Raw genomic sequence first — 25,072 nt, 5'->3', positions numbered from 1 at the left:
CATATTACCTAAATATAAATAGTTTTGATTATTCAATGATTTTTATTTTTATATATGGATGACTTTTAATATGACTTTTTATATTATTTACTTATAGAAGTTATTGATATATTATTAACGCCTTTACGGAATCGAACCGTAATTCTCCCATTTCGTAGATGGACGCTTTGACCGTTTAGCTAAAGACGCATTAATTAAATAAATTAAAATAAAAATTAAATAATACTGACTTTAACATTAATATATTACTTATTATTATTAATATAATATTGAAATATTAACTTAACTTTATACAAATAGGCGGACTCGAACCGCCATGACATAATTGTCACTCGTACCTAAAACGAGCCTGTCTACCAATTTCAGCATATTAAAGATCTATTGGTTGTGTAATAATACAATTAGGAAATAAATAACAATTTAAAGATATTATAAAATATATGAAACTAAAAGGTTTTTAATCAAGATATGAAAGAAGGTAAATTAACACAGGAATAGAATTAAATTATTGATAGATGACTGTTCAATAGTTGAAATTCACCTTGGTTGCATATACTGGTTAGTAAACGAGTATTCGGCTAGGTCCTATTAGTAATAGTTAATAAAGTAAAACCAGTAAAAGTTATATTAATCATATGCTTGAGAATTAATAAAATTATGTACATATTAGATTATATATTATCTTTATTGAAAGTTGATAACCAGTATTAGTTTATATAGATATCTAATTATCAATTCAGTAAAATAAATAAATATATGTATTCTAGCATTTATATTAATGAAATATATAGAGTTATTTAGTTATATAGCTATTAGATACATTTAATAAATAAGGATTAAGTTATATTATTACTAGATTACTATTAGAAAAATTTAGATTAGAAATATTTAATAGGTTTATTAATTTTATGAAATTTATAAGTATAGTAAAATGAAGGGATTAAAAAATATTATAATTAAAACTAGAATATCAAATTAAATATTTAATAAATTATATTATTTACTAACACATGACGATAAAAATATTTGTAAAAACTTAAATTTATATAAGCTATTTTTATATTATACATTAAAGATAAGTGTAATATTGATTAAAATATATCATATATAACCAATACCATTAATAATTATTTTTATCATCTATAAAAAGAAATAAAGTGAGTGATTAATGAATTAACCTTATTATTATCAATAATGATCAGTACATTTTATTATTAAATAAACTTTTAAATATAATTAAGTAGAAGATACATATATATATAATGATATTTATATGAATATGATATTTATTAAAATACCATATTACCTAAATATAAATAGTTTTGATTATTCAATGATTTTTATTTTTATATATGGATGACTTTTAATATGACTTTTTATATTATTTACTTATAGAAGTTATTGATATATTATTAACGCCTTTACGGAATCGAACCGTAATTCTCCCATTTCGTAGATGGACGCTTTGACCGTTTAGCTAAAGACGCATTAATTAAATAAATTAAAATAAAAATTAAATAATACTGACTTTAACATTAATATATTACTTATTATTATTAATATAATATTGAAATATTAACTTAACTTTATACAAATAGGCGGACTCGAACCGCCATGACATAATTGTCACTCGTACCTAAAACGAGCCTGTCTACCAATTTCAGCATATTTGCATTTTATAGACCTAAAAGACCCTTTTAAAATCCTATAGTATAACCCATTAAGTATATATTATAACTTTATATTATAAAAGTTACACTATATTTACCTATAATAAAATTTAATTAACAAACTCCATAATTCAAAAATCACTAAATCTTTTAAATATTCTATGATTTATTCAAAAAAATAAAACTAAATTGTATGATAAAAATAAAATCCTAAAAAGTCTATTAGATATAATAAAAATGGTTAAAAATTGTCTATTTTTAAACTAAACTAAACTCATCTAAAATAGACAAACCTATAAAAAGTTTATAATACGGTATTGGTTTATTAATTATGCAATATATTACTTTTAAATTTTTTATTAATAATATTTCTTACGTTTATATAATATTATGTATATACGACAGCTAACCAAGTATCACCTCCAAATCTCATCAAACAATCAAGGTATTAAAGTTAGGGTTATTATTGATTATCATCTTCTTCTTCTATATTTATATAGAGTTTTAATCCAATTGTTGTATTGTGTAGCTTTATAACCTGTTAATGGATAGAAAAATAAAAGAACTTAACAACTTCATCGATATGAGTCTTAGATTTTAATTCTAAATAACTAAGAGTTTTTTATCTAAATATAAATTTTTAGATGTATTAATTAGTCTATATTTTTATGTCTTTTACTATCTTTTTAACTACTAAAAATCATGCAGTTTCATTACGATTCCCATAAAATTCATCTCCGTCAAACATAGGAGAAATACTTAGAATTATTTCTAACTGAGAATCAGTAAAATATCTAAACATTCTACTGTTACTACTTACTAGTTAATTGATAATAAAATTCAATTTTATAAATTTTGACAAATTATTAATTAAACTACAATAATAGAAGATTTATACTATTGTAATAAACTTTTATATAAATCCAAACAATTAACGTATAATATTACTTGTTTCCAAGTACAATAGATTAAAAAAATTTAAAATCCAATACCTATAATTTTTATTTTTTATTATAAATAATTATTCTCTTTAATCTGCTATAATAGCAATGTAAATAAATCTAATAATTATGTATAGACGATTAAAAATAAATACTAAATAGCAGATATTGTTAGAAATGATACATGAAAGTATCAAATTGATGGTATCTTATCTTTTTTTTAAATAAATATCAGAAATATCAACACATATCAACCTGATGAAACTTTAGGTATAATAATTTTATAAAATACACTATACTACTTCTTACTATTTTCAGAATTAGTATGTGATAGAATTTTATATCTACCTGACCTTGTTTCAGTCCTTTTAGAATATTAGTTTTCAAGCCCAATCCTTACCTAATATGTGAATAGAAAGACTAACTTGCACTCCTTTTTCCTCATTTTTAAGATCAATCCATTCAACTACAACACTTGGTCTAATTGGAGTTTTTATATTTGTTATGAAAGAATAGCCTATCCGTATGTTTATTACCAAAAAAGTGATTTTTATCACCCATCATCTTTTCAGATTTAGTTAGATCAGGATATGCATGACGTCTATAATCAATGCACTATTGTAAACTTTAAGTTCACCATAAGTGTCTTTATTCGAGATTTTATCTATTTGTCAAATTCTTCTAATACACAAAACTTAAAATTTTATTCCATATTTTTGACTACTCTAGTATTGGCATTAGTTTTCTTATAAGAATCAGATAGATAACTTAATGCTCTTCTTAAATCTCTACCAATATAAAGGTCACCAGTAATAGTATTTAACCATGCAGAAACACCACCTTTACCATAAACCTGCATCCATAAATCCAGATTTTGTCTAAGATTTACACTAGAAATGAGACAAAGGGTAGAAACCGTATTTGTTAAAACCTTTCATCATCTTTTTTCTTTAACTACAATACAAATAACAGATATTATCTATTAAAGTACAAAACTTTTATATTTTCCAAACAATTAACGTATAAAAATGTAACAAGTACTATAGATTTTTAAAAATTTAAACCTAATACCTATAATTTTATATTTTTTTATAAACAATTATTTTCTTTTCTCTCTAATTAAAATATATAATATGTATAGACGACTACTAACAATAAATACTAAATAGTAAATATTGTTAGAAATGATACATGGAAGTATCAAATTGATGGTATCTATGAGAATAGTACTAAGAATGCTACCATTAAGGCGAACAATCCTGTAGCTTCAGCTAGGGCGAATCCTAGAATAGAGTATGAGAATAGTTGTCCACGTAGACTAGGGTTTCTAGATACAGCGTTAATTAATGCTGCAAAAACCATTCCAATCCCTACTCCAGCTCCACATAGTCCGATAGAAGCTAGTCCAGCTCCGATGAATTTTGCTGCTTGGATCATAGTTGATGAATAAAATTAACATACTCTTTAATTAGAGATGACTACTAACGAGACATTACCTATATTTTTTATATACAATTAAAACCAAACATAATTATATCATGTGCTGATGACTAAAGTATTATCTTATATACACCTATACACTATTAAGAATTATAATAAATTAACAATATACTGTTAAGGATTACATATTAATGTATATACAACATTTATAACAAATATACCAACATCTACTATTATATTATAAATTTTTAATTAACAAAAATAATAGTAGTTATAATTTTTACTAAGTTAAATATTATTACTGATATTTTTGTTATTATCTGCTATTGCAATATTTTATATTATATATGTATGGATGACCTATATCAAAGACAATAAAAATACACCAAGTTATACACCCAATTAATATAGTATAGTACACTTTATATAGATTTATTAAATTTTAGATTATAAAAATTTTAGATTTTTTGTGTTATTTTGTGTTTTCTTTTTTTTAATAAGATGGAGCATATGTAATTGTTAAGTCATTTATAAAAAATTAGTACAAACAAACTACATTCTTACGAATTAACATTATTTGCCTATAGAGGTAGTCTTCCTCTTTTTATTCTAAATATATTAGAATAGTATGTTTCCGTTAGTTGGTTTCGTTCTTAAGATGCATTCAGAACTTCTCACAAATCTATTTAGCTTAACAGCAAATGCAATAAAAATTACAACTGTGTCACCAGAGATAGATCATTTATCGGTCCTTTCGTACTAGATAATGCTCTAACATTAACATATTGTTACTGCAGAAGATAGGGAACGTACTGTCTTACGACGTACTGAACCCAACTCGCGTACCCTTTTAATCAACGAACAGTTGAACTCTTAGGTGCTGATGCACACCTGAGCTAGGATGAGTCGACATCGAGGTCTCAAGCCCCCGGGACAATATGGACTCTCTCCGGGGATAAAGCTGTTATCCCTAGCGTCAATTTATAAATCTATTTAAAGATTATTCATGGATTTATTCATACTTACTTATAAAAAATAAGCTATAATATAAAATCTCTTAATTAATTATTATAACTGCTAATTTGTACTATTCATATAACATTTTTAGTATTATTACTAGCTATCTAAATATTAGTACATTCTAGCATAAAATTATATTCTTAATCAGTGATTAAGGCCACGCTTAAAAAATTATATTTGTTTTATGGTTTGTCTTATCTATTAGATAATAAATATGGGAATAAAACTTTCTATTTTATAAGACCTAGCTTTTATCTAATTAGCGCCAGCCCTCTCATACGGTACTGGCGGATCACTATAACCTACTTGCGTACCTGATTGACATATCTGTCTCACAGTCAGCAAAACTTAAACTATTACATTAACTTAGATTTACAACAATCTTTCGGTTTCCATCCGAACTTGGTTTTACTTTGCATTTCTCTGATACCTTTTAAGAGAAGCTCGTCCCAAGCAAACTACCCACTAACTACTGTTCCAATAATAGGTGAATAATAGTGAAAAATTAAGGATGGTGTCTCATCAACGTGTATAAATTAATATACACTACCATCTACCCTGAACGGAATTTTTACTATTACAATAGTTAGCTGCAGTAAAGCTGCATAGGGTCTTCCCGTCTATCTGCAGTTAGATCGTATCTTCACGACCACTCCAATTTCACTGAACTTACCCTTGAGACAGTGGACCCATCGTGCTTCCATTCATGCAGGACCATAATTAGTGGCCAAGGAATTTCGCTACCTTAGAATCCTTATAGTTAAGACTGCTGTTTACCAGACGTTATAAGACTTCCCTAACTATTAATTAGAGTTACCTATTTAGCGTCTTGGCACTGAGCAGGACTCGATCCCTATACTAAGAAATTAATCGTTGCAGAGATCTGTGTTTTTGGGAAACAGTCGCAGGTCCCGATTGTATGATACCACTTAGTGTGGTCACTCTTATTGTCTAACGTACGAGTGCAATTTGCCGAGTTCCTTAAGGCCAAGGAATTTAGCTACCTTAGAATCCTTTTAGTTAAGACTGCTGATTACCAGACGTTATAAGTCTTCCCTAACTATTAATTAGAGTTACCTATTTAGCGTCTTGGCACTGAGCAGGACTCGATCCCTATACTAAGAAATTAATCGTTGCAGAGATCTGTGTTTTTGGGAAACAGTCGCAGGTCCCGATTGTATGATACCACTTAGTGTGGTCACTCTTATTGTCTAACGTACGAGTGCAATTTGCCGAGTTCCTTAAGGGTAATTGATTCACCTCTTGATATACTCTATGCGCGAACCTGTGTCGGTTTTTAGTACGGTGAATATTTATACATTTTCCTGAGTTTTAAAAGAAAAACTTTTTATATAAATTCCTCATCAGTCATAAACATAAGTTTATTTACCTTAGAGACCGTTTAAACTTATTCTGTTTAACATTTAATAAGAAACCTATCGCTTAAGAGGTACAGGGTTTAACCTGTTATTACGTTACTCATATCAGCATTATTACTTCTATTAAGTCCAGTTAATATAAAAACTAACCTTCGTCCTATAATAGAACACTCCACTACCTTACATATAATTTTTATATGCAAACACAGTATCAGTATAATATTTAAAGATCCTATGAATTTTCGGCGCTTCAATTCAGTAAATTATTTATTTCTAAATAAAATACCAGTAGGTTATTGAGTTGTTACACTTTCATTATTAGATTACGACTTCCAGATACACTTCATAACTGTCATCGAATTAAAACATCCTTACATTCACTTAATATTAATTTAAGAACTTTAACATGTGTTCAGGGCTGTTTCCCTTTTGACTATCCACCTTATCACAAATAGTCTGAATCTGTAATATCATTCTAACCAATTCCGAGGTTAACATTCAAAGGTAGAGTTTAATAAACCCCCCTATTTAATCAAAAATGATATGAATATCAGTGCTGTACAGGATTAGAATTTTTCTTTACAGTCTATACTAAGATATATTTCGTGGAGAACCAGCTATCCTCAACAGATTTGTCTTTCACTTCGCCAGCCACAGTTCATCAGAGAGTTTTGCAACACTCACCTGTTCGATCCAATAAATCTGACCATGGCTAAATCTTAAGGTTTCGGGTCAAATATTAATAACTTCTACCATAACCATTAAAAATGATTAAGTCGTTTTCACTAGGACTTCTTTTATATCTTGCTATTAATATTTACTCGCTGACTCATTATGCAAAAGGTACATCAGCCAAGGAATTTAGCTACCTTAGAATCCTTTTAGTTAAGACTGCTGATTACCAGACGTTATAAGTCTTCCCTAACTATTAATTAGAGTTACCTATTTAGCGTCTTGGCACTGAGCAGGACTCGATCCCTATACTAAGAAATTAATCGTTGCAGAGATCTGTGTTTTTGGGAAACAGTCGCAGGTCCCGATTGTATGATACCACTTAGTGTGGTCACTCTTATTGTCTAACGTACGAGTGCAATTTGCCGAGTTCCTTAAGGGTAATTGATTCACCTCTTGATATACTCTATGCGCGAACCTGTGTCGGTTTTTAGTACGGTGAATATTTATACATTTTCCTGAGTTTTTAAAGAAAAACTTTTTATATAAATTCCTCATCAGTCATAAACATAAGTTTATTTACCTTAGAGACCGTTTAAACTTATTCTGTTTAACATTTAATAAGAAACCTATCGCTTAAGAGGTACAGGGTTTAACCTGTTATTACGTTACTCATATCAGCATTATTACTTCTATTAAGTCCAGTTAATATAAAAACTAACCTTCGTCCTATAATAGAACACTCCACTACCTTACATATAATTTTTATATGCAAACACAGTATCAGTATAATATTTAAAGATCCTATGAATTTTCGGCGCTTCAATTCAGTAAATTATTTATTTCTAAATAAAATACCAGTAGGTTATTGAGTTGTTACACTTTCATTATTAGATTACGACTTCCAGATACACTTCATAACTGTCATCGAATTAAAACATCCTTACATTCACTTAATATTAATTTAAGAACTTTAACATGTGTTCAGGGCTGTTTCCCTTTTGACTATCCACCTTATCACAAATAGTCTGAATCTGTAATATCATTCTAACCAATTCCGAGGTTAACATTCAAAGGTAGAGTTTAATAAACCCCCCTATTTAATCAAAAATGATATGAATATCAGTGCTGTACAGGATTAGAATTTTTCTTTACAGTCTATACTAAGATATATTTCGTGGAGAACCAGCTATCCTCAACAGATTTGTCTTTCACTTCGCCAGCCACAGTTCATCAGAGAGTTTTGCAACACTCACCTGTTCGATCCAATAAATCTGACCATGGCTAAATCTTAAGGTTTCGGGTCAAATATTAATAACTTCTACCATAACCATTAAAAATGATTAAGTCGTTTTCACTAGGACTTCTTTTATATCTTGCTATTAATATTTACTCGCTGACTCATTATGCAAAAGGTACATCATCATCCAATTTTTTTAATTAGACTCTGACTGCTTAGAGATTTACGATTTCAGGATCTTTTTCACAAGTCATCGACTGTCTTTTCATCTTTCACTCACGTTACTCTTCACTATTGATGATCTAATCATATTTAGCCTTAGAAGATGATAACTCCTTATTTATTCTTATATTTATAAGAACATTCATACAGTTTTACCCATATTACTTATTATATATCTATTAATAAACCAAATAGAAGGCTATCACTTTATATTGTCAGTTTCAAACTGATTTTTTAATTATTTATTCCAAAATATTATTTGATTTATTTTTAGAAAGGCTTTATGGAATTCACTCGCCGTTACTATCAATATCTCGGTTGATTTCTTTTCCTTTCGGTAATTAGATGATTCTGTTCCCGAAGTAAATAAAACAAAGTTTTCACCAGAGAATGTGTATTAAAAACTATTAATTAAATACACTTTTGGTACTATTGACCTCTGCCAAGGAATTTAGCTACCTTAGAATCCTTTTAGTTAAGACTGCTGATTACCAGACGTTATAAGTCTTCCCTAACTATTAATTAGAGTTACCTATTTAGCGTCTTGGCACTGAGCAGGACTCGATCCCTATACTAAGAAATTAATCGTTGCAGAGATCTGTGTTTTTGGGAAACAGTCGCAGGTCCCGATTGTATGATACCCCTTAGTGTGGTCACTCTTATTGTCTAACGTACGAGTGCAATTTGCCGAGTTCCTTAAGGGTAATTGATTCACCTCTTGATATACTCTATGCGCGAACCTGTGTCGGTTTTTAGTACGGTGAATATTTATACATTTTCCTGAGTTTTTAAAGAAAAACTTTTTATATAAATTCCTCATCAGTCATAAACATAAGTTTATTTACCTTAGAGACCGTTTAAACTTATTCTGTTTAACATTTAATAAGAAACCTATCGCTTAAGAGGTACAGGGTTTAACCTGTTATTACGTTACTCATATCAGCATTATTACTTCTATTAAGTCCAGTTAATATAAAAACTAACCTTCGTCCTATAATAGAACACTCCACTACCTTACATATACTTTTTATATGCAAACACAGTATCAGTATAATATTTAAAGATCCTATGAATTTTCGGCGCTTCAATTCAGTAAATTATTTATTTCTAAATAAAATACCAGTAGGTTATTGAGTTGTTACACTTTCATTATTAGATTACGACTTCCAGATACACTTCATAACTGTCATCGAATTAAAACATCCTTACATTCACTTAATATTAATTTAAGAACTTTAACATGTGTTCAGGGCTGTTTCCCTTTTGACTATCCACCTTATCACAAATAGTCTGAATCTGTAATATCATTCTAACCAATTCCGAGGTTAACATTCAAAGGTAGAGTTTAATAAACCCCCCTATTTAATCAAAAATGATATGAATATCAGTGCTGTACAGGATTAGAATTTTTCTTTACAGTCTATACTAAGATATATTTCGTGGAGAACCAGCTATCCTCAACAGATTTGTCTTTCACTTCGCCAGCCACAGTTCATCAGAGAGTTTTGCAACACTCACCTGTTCGATCCAATAAATCTGACCATGGCTAAATCTTAAGGTTTCGGGTCAAATATTAATAACTTCTACCATAACCATTAAAAATGATTAAGTCGTTTTCACTAGGACTTCTTTTATATCTTGCTATTAATATTTACTCGCTGACTCATTATGCAAAAGGTACATCATCATCCAATTTTTTTAATTAGACTCTGACTGCTTATAGATTTACGATTTCAGGATCTTTTTCACAAGTCATCGACTGTCTTTTCATCTTTCACTCACGTTACTCTTCACTATTGATGATCTAATCATATTTAGCCTTAGAAGATGATAACTCCTTATTTATTCTTATATTTATAAGAACATTCATACAGTTTTACCCATATTACTTATTATATATCTATTAATAAACCAAATATAAGACTATCACTTTATATTGTCAGTTTCAAACTGATTTTTTAATTATTTATTCCAAAATATTATTTGATTTATTTTTAGAAAGGCTTTATTGAATTCACTCGCCGTTACTATCAATATCTCGGTTGATTTCTTTTCCTTTCGGTAATTAGATGATTCTGTTCCCGAAGTAAATAAAACAAAGTTTTCACCAGAGAATGTGTATTAAAAACTATTAATTAAATACACTTTTGGTACTATTGACCTCTCAAAAATTAGACCTCAAGACATCCATCGTAAATCCTTTAATTACTTAACAATTATTTCCATATGCTTTATGATACCTTTATTAATTAACATATTTATTTATTATTAATTATTATTTTTAAACCTTTTTATATTTAATATTTTTATTATTATTTTTTATTTTAATTATGTATGAATGACTTAGGAATAAGAAAAAAGATTTACCCTCAAATTTACAAATGTATGAATAACTATTAAAGATAATTAAGTTTTACTAGTATTATTACTATTAATATTACTTATATTTATTATATTACTTATAATACTTATATTACAATAAAACAAGGGTGGGCGGAATCGAACCACCATCCTCAAATTTGGAATTTGATATACTTGCCGTTGTACGACACCCTTCAATATTTAATTAATTTACTATCAATATATAAATTTATATTATATTCTATTTTGTCTTAATGAGCCGGAAAGGAATTGAACCTAATACCTTACAGTTATCGGCTGTACGTTCTACCATTAAACTACCCGCTCTTAAACTAAATTGAAATTTTTAAAAATAGTTATTTTATTAATTAATTTATTTATTATTTCTATCAATCGAGAAGATGCGATTCGAACGCAAAACTACTGACTCCCAAAGCAAGCTCCAATACCAATATGGACTCTTCTCGTATAATCTTCTATTATATACACTATATTTATTATAATTACTAATATAATCTTATGATTTACCTTTATTTATTTATTTTTATTATAAAGGTAAATGGGTGTGTAGTATAATCGGTCAATATATATTCTTGTCGAGAATAGCCATGCCGGTTCGAGTCCGGTCGCACTCGTAAATAATCAATTTAACACAGAATAGTTAATAACTAAAATCTCCTAAAGAATAATAAAAAATAATAATTATATTCTATTTAAAGTTATATTTTACTTATTATTACAATTAAATAATATAATATTTTATAAGATATAGGTAATATATGATTGATATGCATTTTTATAATTATTTACTATCGGTAATTTGTAAGGGGTATTAGTTACAATGGTATAACACTATTTTTGCACGATAGAGTTTAGGGTTCGATTCCCTAATACTCCAAAACCCTTATATATCAATTATCGTTCCCATAGCTCAGTGGTCAGAGTGCACGTTTGAAGCACGTGAGAGGTATGTTCGACTCATGCTGGGAACAATTAATAGAATATCACAAAGAAAATAAAACAAAAAAAATAAACACAATAAATAAACCAGTAAAAAAAGATAATTATAAATTTATATATACATTGATTTTTTATATGATTTAATAAACTTAACTTATAACTTAATTATACACTCTTATTATTATTTTTAACTATTTAATAAGGGGTATCAAAGCTATTTATATAAATTACACAACCAAGTTTATTTTATATATTTTTATATTAAATGTATAATAACACCCTATAATTTATATTCAGTTTTAAATATATAACTTTTTGATTACTTAATAAAGCATTTTATAGTTTTAATATTCTAAATAAATAATGAATATATACATTACTTATTTTTTATTTACTGTAAAACTTAGATAATATGTAAAATTAAAATAATTAGTATAACTTTTTTAGTATAAATAATTGTATTAAAATCTTACTATATTATATAATAATTAAAATGTAGAAATTTCCTTATTTGACAACAACAATTATAATAGAATAAAATGAAAATATAAGTACTAAAATAAAAGAATTTAATATTTTTTATAATTAAATAAGAATGTGTCAAATTTTTTAAGTTGTTATTACATTAGTTGTGTATTTATAGCGGATGAGATCATGGATTCGAACCATGTGCCTTCTATGCCACATATAGACGCTCTACCGATTGAGCTAATCCCACCGTTTTTAAAAAAATAGAATATGCCACAAATATATTAATAAATATGTAACAAATATATTATTACCTTTAATTGGATTAATTAATTAATAATAGTATAATAATTACAGAGTAGTATTTTTTATTAATTAAAGTCGTCTATACATATATATATATAATATAAGATATCTTATTATCGGGAGGGGTTTAATTAATTTAATCGAGTCTAAATTGTGTACCTTAAACCTTAAGAACCCCACATGTACACTGAGATATAAAGAATAAGCCAAACTACATCAACAAAATCAGTCTAAATTTGTAATAAATGGACTTTATCTTAATATAAAAACATGTTTTATATTTTATATGTAAAGTCTCTAAGAATATAATTCTGTCTGTAAATAAATTTTTAATTTAAGATTATTATTTATTATTTCTATCAATCGAGAAGATGCGATTCGAACGCAAAACTACTGACTCCCAAAGCAAGCTCCAATACCAATATGGACTCTTCTCGTATAATCTTCTATTATATACACTATATTTATTATAATTACTAATATAATCTTATGATTTACCTTTATTTATTTATTTTTATTATAAAGGTAAATGGGTGTGTAGTATAATCGGTCAATATATATTCTTGTCGAGAATAGCCATGCCGGTTCGAGTCCGGTCGCACTCGTAAATAATCAATTTAACACAGAATAGTTAATAACTAAAATCTCCTAAAGAATAATAAAAAATAATAATTATATTCTATTTAAAGTTATATTTTACTTATTATTACAATTAAATAATATAATATTTTATAAGATATAGGTAATATATGATTGATATGCATTTTTATAATTATTTACTATCGGTAATTTGTAAGGGGTATTAGTTACAATGGTATAACACTATTTTTGCACGATAGAGTTTAGGGTTCGATTCCCTAATACTCCAAAACCCTTATATATCAATTATCGTTCCCATAGCTCAGTGGTCAGAGTGCACGTTTGAAGCACGTGAGAGGTATGTTCGACTCATGCTGGGAACAATTAATAGAATATCACAAAGAAAATAAAACAAAAAAAATAAACACAATAAATAAACCAGTAAAAAAAGATAATTATAAATTTATATATACATTGATTTTTTATATGATTTAATAAACTTAACTTATAACTTAATTATACACTCTTATTATTATTTTTAACTATTTAATAAGGGGTATCAAAGCTATTTATATAAATTACACAACCAAGTTTATTTTATATATTTTTATATTAAATGTATAATAACACCCTATAATTTATATTCAGTTTTAAATATATAACTTTTTGATTACTTAATAAAGCATTTTATAGTTTTAATATTCTAAATAAATAATGAATATATACATTACTTATTTTTTATTTACTGTAAAACTTAGATAATATGTAAAATTAAAATAATTAGTATAACTTTTTTAGTATAAATAATTGTATTAAAATCTTACTATATTATATAATAATTAAAATGTAGAAATTTCCTTATTTGACAACAACAATTATAATAGAATAAAATGAAAATATAAGTACTAAAATAAAAGAATTTAATATTTTTTATAATTAAATAAGAATGTGTCAAATTTTTTAAGTTGTTATTACATTAGTTGTGTATTTATAGCGGATGAGATCATGGATTCGAACCATGTGCCTTCTATGCCACATATAGACGCTCTACCGATTGAGCTAATCCCACCGTTTTTAAAAAAATAGAATATGCCACAAATATATTAATAAATATGTAACAAATATATTATTACCTTTAATTGGATTAATTAATTAATAATAGTATAATAATTACAGAGTAGTATTTTTTATTAATTAAAGTCGTCTATACATATATATATATAATATAAGATATCTTATTATCGGGAGGGGTGTAATTAATTTAATAGAGTCTAAATTGTGTACCTTAAACCTTAAGAACCCCACATGTACACTGAGATATAAAGAATAAGCCAAACTACATCAACAAAATCAGTCTAAATTTGTAATAAATGGACTTTATCTTAATATAAAAACATGTTTTATATTTTATATGTAAAGTCTCTAAGAATATAATTCTGTCTGTAAATAAATTTTTAATTTAAGATTATTACTTAATTAAGTACTTAATTTATTTATAACACTAGACATTTAATAAGATTAACTTCTATTTCAGTAAATAGTGAGGCATTTTTGTTTGCCAATAAAGAATAGCTGACTCATAACCAATGTGGTGATGGTTAGTTAAGTGGTATAATACTAGTCTTACAGCTCCTACCATAATAAATAGGTTACCAATAATAACATGGATAGCATGTAATCCAGTAGCAGCATAGAATGTTGATCCATATACTGAGTCAGACATAGAGAATGGAGCAGTACTATATTCGATATATTGACAATATGTGAATAATAATGCTAATACAACTGTTAGAATATTTCCAATAATTGCACCTTTTCTATCTCCTTGGATTAATGAATGGTGTGCCCATGTAACAGTAGCACCACTAGATAGTAGTAATACTGTGTTTAATAATGGTAATGCGTAAGGATCTAGAGCCTCAATACCTTGAGGTGGCCAAACAGCTCCTAATTCAACAGTAGGTGATAGTGCACTATGGAAGTAAGCCCAGAATACACTAACGAATACAAATACTTCAGATGTAATGAATAATGCTGTTCCTAGTGTTAAACCATGTTGAACAGCTACAGTGTGGTCTCCTAATAATGTACCTTCAGTAACTACATCTCTGAACCATAGGATCATAACAGCTGTAGTTAAGAATAATCCTAATGTTAACATGTAACCAGAATTAGGAAATGAATGGAAAAATAACACAGCAGAAACTGCAAATGTTAATAATGCAAATGATGTTAGTAGTGGCCAAGGACTTGGATCTACTAAATGATAAGGGAAAGGTTGAAATTGGTGTCTTTTAATAGCGTGCATTTCAAAAATCATAATTATTATTATGCAAACATAGAAATAATTAATAAAATAAATTATTCTATAACCTAAAATTTCCAGTAACAAAATATATAACGGTTACTGCATGCAGAATACTCATCTACAATAAGTGAATTGAAGAATTGAACTTCAAATAAAACCATTTTCACTAATATAACCCATAATAGGAAGGGGTTTAATTAATTTAATTTGATTGATTATAAATTATAAATTATAGAACAATACTATAATTTAGTGATAAATACTCTAGATACTTGTAATTGTACAAAGTAAGGTAAGATGTATTTTGATAATACGTAAACTACAGCAAATAATGCAACTAAGGCAAATACGTACTGGTTCAAAAAGTAGAACGGTAATAGTTGTGGCATTTTACTTTGAATAAATCACTCTGATATACAAAGGAAATAATATCCGTAGATATCATAATAAAATAAATAAAAGGGGTATTAAAAATTTTTAATAATTGATTTATGATTGTACCGGTAGGTTATCAAATGCGTGGAAAGGTGTTGGTGATGATACTGACCATTCTAATGAAGGTGCTACAGTTACATCGTGTCCAATTCCAGCATAACCTAATGGTGTTGATTGGAAGAAAGCAGGCACAGCCCATGGGTTAGCAGAAACTTCTTCTCCGTTAGCAAAGATATCGTAGATAATGTATAAGAATAACAATGTTGCTACTACAGATACTAATGATCCAAATGATGAAATTGCATTAAATCCTGCAAAGGCATCAGGATAATCTACAATTCTACGCGGCATACCTTGTAGGCCAAGAAAGTGTTGCATTCTGTGTCACTAATTATTTAAAATGAAATTTATGTTTAAATGAAATAACTTAATGAAAGTAGATCTAATCTTTTATTAGTGTAAGATCTTTGAGGATATATCAATCCTGCGTATTACTTTACTTAATAATATATATATATACATTTAATAAAAATTCACGCATATAGCTATTTTTTACTTCCCCCAATTTTGTTTAAATTTTAGAAATAAAAGGGAAGAAAGTTAAGTTAACTCCAATGAATAATGTCCAGAAGTGAATTCTACCTAGTTGTTCGTTGAATGTTTGTCCAATTAATTTAGGTGTCCAATAATAGAATCCGGCAAATAATCCGAATACAGCTCCCATTGATAACACATAGTGGAAATGTGCTACGACATAGTATGTCTTTTCGATATAAATATCTTAATTTATAAATTGGACTATATCTTATTAATAGTCTCTAAAAGATATACTTTGCTTATAGAAAATATCTACAATTAATTATAACTTTTATTAAGTATAATTGTTAATTATAATATAAGCATTTATTTTTATTAAACACGACACATAATAGTTATTATATTTATTTATCGTGTAATGCAACGTCCATTGAAGCATTAGCTAGCACAACTCCTGTAAGTCCTCCAATAGTGAATAATAATAGGAATCCTAATGTGAATAACATTGGAGTAGTGAATCTAATTGATCCTCCATATAGTGTCGCTAACCAACTGAAGATTTTAATCCCTGTTGGGACAGCAATAACCATAGTTGCAGCTGTAAAGTAAGCTCTTGTGTCAACCAGTTTTATTAAATAAAGTTTATTTAATAATCTAGACTTTATATTAACCTTATTTTAAGGTCTTTCTCGTAAAGTCGTTATGTTAAGTTTTAACATTATTATAATTTGGGTATTAAAAATTTATAATAAATCAGAGAAAAGTTGTGAGGTGGCCAAACAGCTCCTAATTCAACAGTAGGTGATAGTGCACTATGGAAGTAAGCCCAGAATACACTAACGAATACAAATACTTCAGATGTAATGAATAATGCTGTTCCTAGTGTTAAACCATGTTGAACAGCTACAGTGTGGTCTCCTAATAATGTACCTTCAGTAACTACATCTCTGAACCATAGGATCATAACAGCTGTAGTTAAGAATAATCCTAATGTTAACATGTAACCAGAATTAGGAAATGAATGGAAAAATAACACAGCAGAAACTGCAAATGTTAATAATGCAAATGATGTTAGTAGTGGCCAAGGACTTGGATCTACTAAATGATAAGGGAAAGGTTGAAATTGGTGTCTTTTAATAGCGTGCATTTCAAAAATCATAATTATTATTATGCAAACATAGAAATAATTAATAAAATAAATTATTCTATAACCTAAAATTTCCAGTAACAAAATATATAACGGTTACTGCATGCAGAATACTCATCTACAATAAGTGAATTGAAGAATTGAACTTCAAATAAAACCATTTTCACTAATATAACCCATAATAGGAAGGGGTTTAATTAATTTAATTTGATTGATTATAAATTATAAATTATAGAACAATACTATAATTTAGTGATAAATACTCTAGATACTTGTAATTGTACAAAGTAAGGTAAGATGTATTTTGATAATACGTAAACTACAGCAAATAATGCAACTAAGGCAAATACGTACTGGTTCAAAAAGTAGAACGGTAATAGTTGTGGCATTTTACTTTGAATAAATCACTCTGATATACAAAGGAAATAATATCCGTAGATATCATAATAAAATAAATAAAAGGGGTATTAAAAATTTTTAATAATTGATTTATGATTGTACCGGTAGGTTATCAAATGCGTGGAAAGGTGTTGGTGATGATACTGACCATTCTAATGAAGGTGCTACAGTTACATCGTGTCCAATTCCAGCATAACCTAATGGTGTTGATTGGAAGAAAGCAGGCACAGCCCATGGGTTAGCAGAAACTTCTTCTCCGTTAGCAAAGATATCGTAGATAATGTATAAGAATAACAATGTTGCTACTACAGATACTAATGATCCAAATGATGAAATTGCATTAAATCCTGCAAAGGCATCAGGATAATCTACAATTCTACGCGGCATACCTTGTAGGCCAAGAAAGTGTTGCATTCTGTGTCACTAATTATTTAAAATGAAATTTATGTTTAAATGAAATAACTTAATGAAAGTAGATCTAATCTTTTATTAGTGTAAGATCTTTGAGGATATATCAATCCTGCGTATTACTTTACTTAATAATATATATATATACATTTAATAAAAATTCACGCATATAGCTATTTTTTACTTCCCCCAATTTTGTTTAAATTTTAGAAATAAAAGGGAAGAAAGTTAAGTTAACTCCAATGAATAATGTCCAGAAGTGAATTCTACCTAGTTGTTCGTTGAATGTTTGTCCAATTAATTTAGGTGTCCAATAATAGAATCCGGCAAATAATCCGAATACAGCTCCCATTGATAACACATAGTGGAAATGTGCTACGACATAGTATGTCTTTTCGATATAAATATCTTAATTTATAAATTGGACTATATCTTATTAATAGTCTCTAAAAGATATACTTTGCTTATAGAAAATATCTACAATTAATTATAACTTTTATTAAGTATAATTGTTAATTATAATATAAGCATTTATTTTTATTAAACACGACACATAATAGTTATTATATTTATTTATCGTGTAATGCAACGTCCATTGAAGCATTAGCTAGCACAACTCCTGTAAGTCCTCCAATAGTGAATAATAATAGGAATCCTAATGTGAATAACATTGGAGTAGTGAATCTAATTGATCCTCCATATAGTGTCGCTAACCAACTGAAGATTTTAATCCCTGTTGGGACAGCAATAACCATAGTTGCAGCTGTAAAGTAAGCTCTTGTGTCAACCAGTTTTATTAAATAAAGTTTATTTAATAATCTAGACTTTATATTAACCTTATTTTAAGGTCTTTCTCGTAAAGTCGTTATGTTAAGTTTTAACATTATTATAATTTGGGTATTAAAAATTTATAATAAATCAGAGAAAAGTTGCTTATACTATCACTAGTATGAGGGATGTAAAAATCAATTAAATGCCTAGCTTATATAGCATAGATGGCACCATGTATGGTAACACAGCCTTTCTAATTGTATCCACACTATGACGAGGAATGTAAATACGCTTAGATAGACCAATTTTACCTAATTTACTAGGTGACTTCTGAAGAGTGTAAGATACTCCATAAGTAGATTTAAGGTATGTAGTATCTTCAACTGTGAATCCATCTGTGCATAAGTATAACGATCCAGTATGTTTGTGGAAAGAACCGTCACACATAATAACATGAGCTAAGGCATAAGGAGTAAGTAGTGAAAGATCGGATGGAATAATTTTTACTCCATCTACGTAGAACATGTAGTAAAATTCAGTGAATAATTCATCTACGTTAGTTATAAGTTTAACAATGTGATATACCTTAGAAGTTCTAGGATCTAAGTACTTACTCTCATTTAATGTATATTGAGCAAAGAATAGAAATTGATATGCTAATTCATGAATGTAATCATTGTGAATAATTGATTGAACAATAGAAAATCTGGCATTAATAGATCTAGGTTGCATTTCTAGATAACCATCTCCTATCCAAATAATAATTGTCTGACTTTGTCGTAATTGTAATCAAGACCTTTACTAAAATCATAGCTCTTAGAAATTTCTTCTTAACATTTTCTTCTAATTCTTTTAATCTCTTAGTGAAAATTAATGATTTTAATTTATCCAGACCAACACTGTACATGTGATGCGACCATACAATGAACCCTAAAATTCCAATACTGAACATAGCGTAAACCATTCCAAGGTATCCGAAGATTGGTTTACCACTGAATGTTGATACAACATGACTTACAATTCCGAATGCTGGTAGAATCATAATGTAAACCTCAGGGTGTCCGAAGAACCCTCCTCTCAAATCCATATAGCATCTAAATTATTTATTTATAATTTAGAGCAGTTCTATATGACCATGTACCTTCTCAGTAATAAACATCCCTAATTTAAATATATTAATAATTTAGTTTATTCTTCATAGAAGGCCTTGTGAATTTTATAAAAATAAAATCTGAGAGATCGACTGTAATTTGGGTATTAAAAATTTATAATAAATCAGAGAAAAGTTGCTTATACTATCACTAGTATGAGGGATGTAAAAATCAATTAAATGCCTAGCTTATATAGCATAGATGGCACCATGTATGGTAACACAGCCTTTCTAATTGTATCCACACTATGACGAGGAATGTAAATACGCTTAGATAGACCAATTTTACCTAATTTACTAGGTGACTTCTGAAGAGTGTAAGATACTCCATAAGTAGATTTAAGGTATGTAGTATCTTCAACTGTGAGTCCATCTGTGCATAAGTATAACGATCCAGTATGTTTGTGGAAAGAACCGTCACACATAATAACATGAGCTAAGGCATAAGGAGTAAGTAGTGAAAGATCGGATGGAATAATTTTTACTCCATCTACGTAGAACATGTAGTAAGATTCAGTGAATAATTCATCTACGTTAGTTATAAGTTTAACAATGTGATATACCTTAGAAGTTCTAGGATCTAAGTACTTACTCTCATTTAATGTATATTGAGCAAAGAATAGAAATTGATATGCTAATTCATGAATGTAATCATTGTGAATAATTGATTGAACAATAGAAAATCTGGCATTAATAGATCTAGGTTGCATTTCTAGATAACCATCTCCTATCCAAATAATAATTGTCTGACTTTGTCGTAATTGTAATCAAGACCTTTACTAAAATCATAGCTCTTAGAAATTTCTTCTTAACATTTTCTTCTAATTCTTTTAATCTCTTAGTGAAAATTAATGATTTTAATTTATCCAGACCAACACTGTACATGTGATGCGACCATACAATGAACCCTGAAATTCCAATACTGAACATAGCGTAAACCATTCCAAGGTATCCGAAGATTGGTTTACCACTGAATGTTGATACAACATGACTTACAATTCCGAATGCTGGTAGAATCATAATGTAAACCTCAGGGTGTCCGAAGAACCCTCCTCTCAAATCCATATAGCATCTAAATTATTTATTTATAATTTAGAGCAGTTCTATATGACCATGTACCTTCTCAGTAATAAACATCCCTAATTTAAATATATTAATAATTTAGTTTATTCTTCATAGAAGGCCTTGTGAATTTTATAAAAATAAAATCTGAGAGATCGACTGTACATCAAGCATCGTTTCAGATACCCACTAGTGACCCAGTCTGTAGCGATTACTAAACTAACCGACGGTCTAGATTTACTGAATCTTTAACCGTATTCACTAGTATAGCCAGGAGATATTATATCCCGATCACCCGGTAAGGTGATCCTATTCCAATTACACAAATTTTTAGTTTAGTATTACATTGTATTAAAGAATAGGACTAGAAAATCTTAATTAAATTGTGATTTACAATCTAATCTATGTTTAAAGTCTTAAAAAATAATAATTAGCACCTGCTTTAAACAAATTTATTTCCTTTGTTCCAGTTTGGTTGATATTTTATATTAGAACAGGTGCTGATATAGCACAGGGTCACCACCTCCTGCTGGGTCATAGAATGATGTATTGAAGTTTCTATCTGTTAGTAACATTGTTACGGCTCCAGCAAGTACTGGTAATGATAACAATAATAAGATAGAAGTAACAAATACTGACCATACAAATAGAGGTAGTTTATGCAAACTCATACCCGGCGCACGCATGTTTAAGATAGTTGTAATAAAGTTCATCGCCCCTCTTTTATTTCTATCCTAAACTTCAGCTCAAACAAACATTAACTAACGGGATGCAATTTTGTACATCATAGATGGTGCCATGTGAAGATAAGTAATAGCAAACAATTTATCCATTTCTTTTCCATAGAAATAAATACGAGGTTTTCCTGCTGCGAATTGAAGACTAGTGTTAAGGTCATATTTAATTTTTAGCACATTCATTAGACGTACAACATCGTAGTTGCTAAAATTATCTGTACATAAAGTTAAACCCTTATATTTTTGAGTTGAGGCTTGTCCATCTCCCATGATTAAATGAGCTAAAGAAACAGGGTTGATCAAATCATAAATATCTCCAGGTACTACTCTTTTACCATTATTATAAAAAAGTGTGTATAAATCTCCTAAACTAGCATAAGCTCTAGTTGAAAGAATTAAAGTAGGAAAAATTTTTCCTTGAAGCTTTGTATACTCTAGGTAAGGCATACTTGAACACAGACATCCTAAGATAGACCAAACAAATAAAAAGTATTTAAAATTAACAATTGATTGTTTGAAAATAAGTCTAGCAGTAGGTAGTTTGTGAACTCTTAAAATGGCATCACTTAATAATAATCCTACAACTGTTGAGTATTGATAATAAGTTAGTGCCTGGCTTAATTTAAGAAATAATGTGAATTTTGGCAACCCTACAGTCAAACCTGTTGTATTCATACCATTCCATACTACAATTGAAGTACAGTTAGTTGGTGGGAAAATAGATTTATTTACATTCCACCACCTTTTAATGGCAATAGGTTTAACATTATTAAAATAGACAATTAAAGATGTCATATTAATATTATAAATAGTTATAATATGTCGATTATATTTTCTATAATTAATAAGTATAATCTGTGAGAATGTTTTTCATTCTTATTTTTAATACAAATAAACAGTATATAAAATAATTTAATAGTAGTTATTCTAGGCACGATGAATACCTAGAAGTGAGGAAACTCCTGATAGGTGAAGACTGAAAATAGCTAAATCAACTGATGCTCCTGAGTGTGATTGGATACTAGATAGAGGTGGATATCATTTAAAAATAGTTTTAATTTTAACTATTAAATAGACTATATAATAATTTCAGTTATATCTAATAATTAACTTAAATCTCCTGTTTGTAGTCTTTTGAGCTATTTATATTAAATGCTTACGTATAATAGAAGATATTTTACATATATAAAATTTACGTATATTACAGGATTTATTAATAAAAGTTTGTAAAACTATATTAATGCCATAATTAGCGTCCAACCTGTTCCAGCACCATTTTCAACAAATGCACTAGTTAATAATAAAATTAATGAAGGAGGCAGTAGCCAGAAAGAAATGTTGTTCAATCTAGGGAACCTAATAAAAAATATAAATAGTGTATATTTACTATTCATATATATACCGGACTTTATCTTGATCCTATAAGGACTCTCACTTAAAAGTCTCTGAAGCTTATAGCTTTCTGAACTAGTATAATATTGTTAGTTAATTGTAATTAATAAAAAATACATACTTTACCAGAATATTGTGAGATAATTATCATTCATTTTACAATGAAGACGGCGTAATATGCATCCAATAATTTATTGAAGCAATGAAGGGGTATTTCAAGTTTTAAATAGTTATAAATTAGGGAAGATGATTCCAAGTATACTGAGTACGAGAATTGTTCATCTCAGACTTCAATTTAGAAATCTGATCTAACCCTTCAGGGGTTAAGTGTTGACCTTCCCGCATCAGAATATGAGCTTGACGCCAATTTTGATAGTCTAAGTATTTAGACGATAAAAGAGGATAAGTGTCAAGATATTTAACTAATAATGGTAATTGAACCATAGAAGATAAGTTCATAATGTAATAAATACATCCATAGAGTTATTAAGTTTGCACTTAAATGTAGTACATAATAAAAGCATAATTTGCTCATATGATAATCCTGTAGATGAGTGCATACGTTGCTCTAATACAAATGAACAAGCTACACGACCTTTACGTGCAACTTTTCCCCAGGCATCTAAAATACGTTGAGTAATACGAATTTTAAAACCTCCATCCGCATCAATAAATCCTGCTAACCATCCATTCTTTAGAAGAGAAGAAGTATCAACAGGCATAGTGTCTAAATCTGCATATCCATTAGCTTTTAACCAATAGATTAGTGCATTAAACTGCTCGATTTTTGGTGTACGTAGTAAACCATTAAGCAATTTTACCACTAAAATTAACATTGGAATACTGTTAATAGTAAGAACACAGGCATTTTCAGAATCTTTAATTCTAATTTGAACACCTCCTAAAAGGTTACTAAGATACTGAGCCAAAGGAAGATCCTTTAAAGCAAAAGTAATCATAAAACGTGGTGAATAAAATTTACCAGAAGGAGCGTGTGTTGTAGACGGAATCCAAATATGCCCATCACCTTCAAATAATCCGGCAATATAACTAGCTAAACTTTTTAATTTAGGTACATTAGGATCATTTGGTGTAGGTGAATTAGTGCTTGCATTTCTTTTTGCCATGTCTGGTGCACCAACTTGCACTGGTACGAAATAATTCTTATGTAAATATATTTATATTAACACGGACTATAACATAATTATATTATTATTAAATAATAATTAGATTCGTATAGTCTCTAAGGAACTTTATATTCCTGAGATTATTAAAAATAAAGTATCTCATTTAGATAGGTTTACTTATACTATTTATAAGTAGGCAATTAATTTTTACCAAATCCTCCCATTAATGCTGGCATGCGGTAATTATTACTATGTATTTATTAACCCTGTTAACTACAAATCTATGTAATAACAAAATTAAAGTTAACAAATATAAGTATTAAAATAGAATATAACTTATT

At 28.2% G+C, this 25,072-nt stretch overlaps 1 protein-coding gene, 9 non-coding genes and 5 pseudogenes across 15 annotated transcripts; 7 read left to right on the top strand and 8 right to left on the bottom strand.

Moving 5' to 3' along the window:
• Nucleotides 1–116: 116 nt before the first annotated feature.
• Nucleotides 117–189, bottom strand: J056_004927. The gene has a single exon. It is a non-coding gene; the product is annotated as a tRNA-Arg (tRNA).
• A 102-nt stretch (nt 190–291) lies between these two features.
• On the bottom strand, nt 292–375 carry J056_004926 (annotated as a pseudogene). The gene has a single exon. The product of its transcript is annotated as a tRNA-OTHER (tRNA).
• Nucleotides 376–1,414: 1,039 nt separating this feature from the next.
• J056_004925 lies at nt 1,415–1,487 on the bottom strand. Its single transcript has one exon. It is a non-coding gene; the product is annotated as a tRNA-Arg (tRNA).
• A 102-nt stretch (nt 1,488–1,589) lies between these two features.
• Nucleotides 1,590–1,673, bottom strand: J056_004924 (annotated as a pseudogene). The gene has a single exon. The product of its transcript is annotated as a tRNA-OTHER (tRNA).
• Nucleotides 1,674–11,068: 9,395 nt separating this feature from the next.
• Nucleotides 11,069–11,140, bottom strand: J056_004923 (annotated as a pseudogene). Its single transcript has one exon. The product of its transcript is annotated as a tRNA-OTHER (tRNA).
• A 60-nt stretch (nt 11,141–11,200) lies between these two features.
• Nucleotides 11,201–11,272, bottom strand: J056_004922. Its single transcript has one exon. It is a non-coding gene; the product is annotated as a tRNA-Ile (tRNA).
• A 234-nt stretch (nt 11,273–11,506) lies between these two features.
• On the top strand, nt 11,507–11,580 carry J056_004928. The gene has a single exon. It is a non-coding gene; the product is annotated as a tRNA-Asp (tRNA).
• A 191-nt stretch (nt 11,581–11,771) lies between these two features.
• On the top strand, nt 11,772–11,843 carry J056_004929 (annotated as a pseudogene). The gene has a single exon. The product of its transcript is annotated as a tRNA-OTHER (tRNA).
• A 22-nt stretch (nt 11,844–11,865) lies between these two features.
• J056_004930 lies at nt 11,866–11,937 on the top strand. Its single transcript has one exon. It is a non-coding gene; the product is annotated as a tRNA-Phe (tRNA).
• Nucleotides 11,938–12,550: 613 nt separating this feature from the next.
• On the bottom strand, nt 12,551–12,623 carry J056_004921. Its single transcript has one exon. It is a non-coding gene; the product is annotated as a tRNA-His (tRNA).
• Nucleotides 12,624–13,210: 587 nt separating this feature from the next.
• On the top strand, nt 13,211–13,284 carry J056_004932. Its single transcript has one exon. It is a non-coding gene; the product is annotated as a tRNA-Asp (tRNA).
• Nucleotides 13,285–13,475: 191 nt separating this feature from the next.
• On the top strand, nt 13,476–13,547 carry J056_004933 (annotated as a pseudogene). The gene has a single exon. The product of its transcript is annotated as a tRNA-OTHER (tRNA).
• A 22-nt stretch (nt 13,548–13,569) lies between these two features.
• Nucleotides 13,570–13,641, top strand: J056_004934. The gene has a single exon. It is a non-coding gene; the product is annotated as a tRNA-Phe (tRNA).
• Nucleotides 13,642–14,254: 613 nt separating this feature from the next.
• Nucleotides 14,255–14,327, bottom strand: J056_004954. Its single transcript has one exon. It is a non-coding gene; the product is annotated as a tRNA-His (tRNA).
• An 824-nt stretch (nt 14,328–15,151) lies between these two features.
• J056_002809 (uncharacterized protein) lies at nt 15,152–24,366 on the top strand (the record flags this gene model as incomplete). The annotated part of the gene is made up of 2 exons (XM_009272074.1): nt 15,152–15,216; nt 24,303–24,366. The coding sequence occupies 2 exons, from the start codon at nt 15,152–15,154 to the stop codon at nt 24,364–24,366; spliced, it is 129 nt and encodes a 42-aa protein (XP_009270349.1).
• Between the last annotated feature and the right edge of the window lie 706 nt (nt 24,367–25,072).

The sequence above is a fragment of the Wallemia ichthyophaga genome (genome assembly GCF_000400465.1).
Source record: "Wallemia ichthyophaga EXF-994 unplaced genomic scaffold scaffold27, whole genome shotgun sequence".
NCBI lineage: Eukaryota > Fungi > Basidiomycota > Wallemiomycetes > Wallemiales > Wallemiaceae > Wallemia > Wallemia ichthyophaga.
Note: the sequence above shows the minus strand (reverse complement) of the source record. Positions and strands in the feature narration are given on the sequence as shown.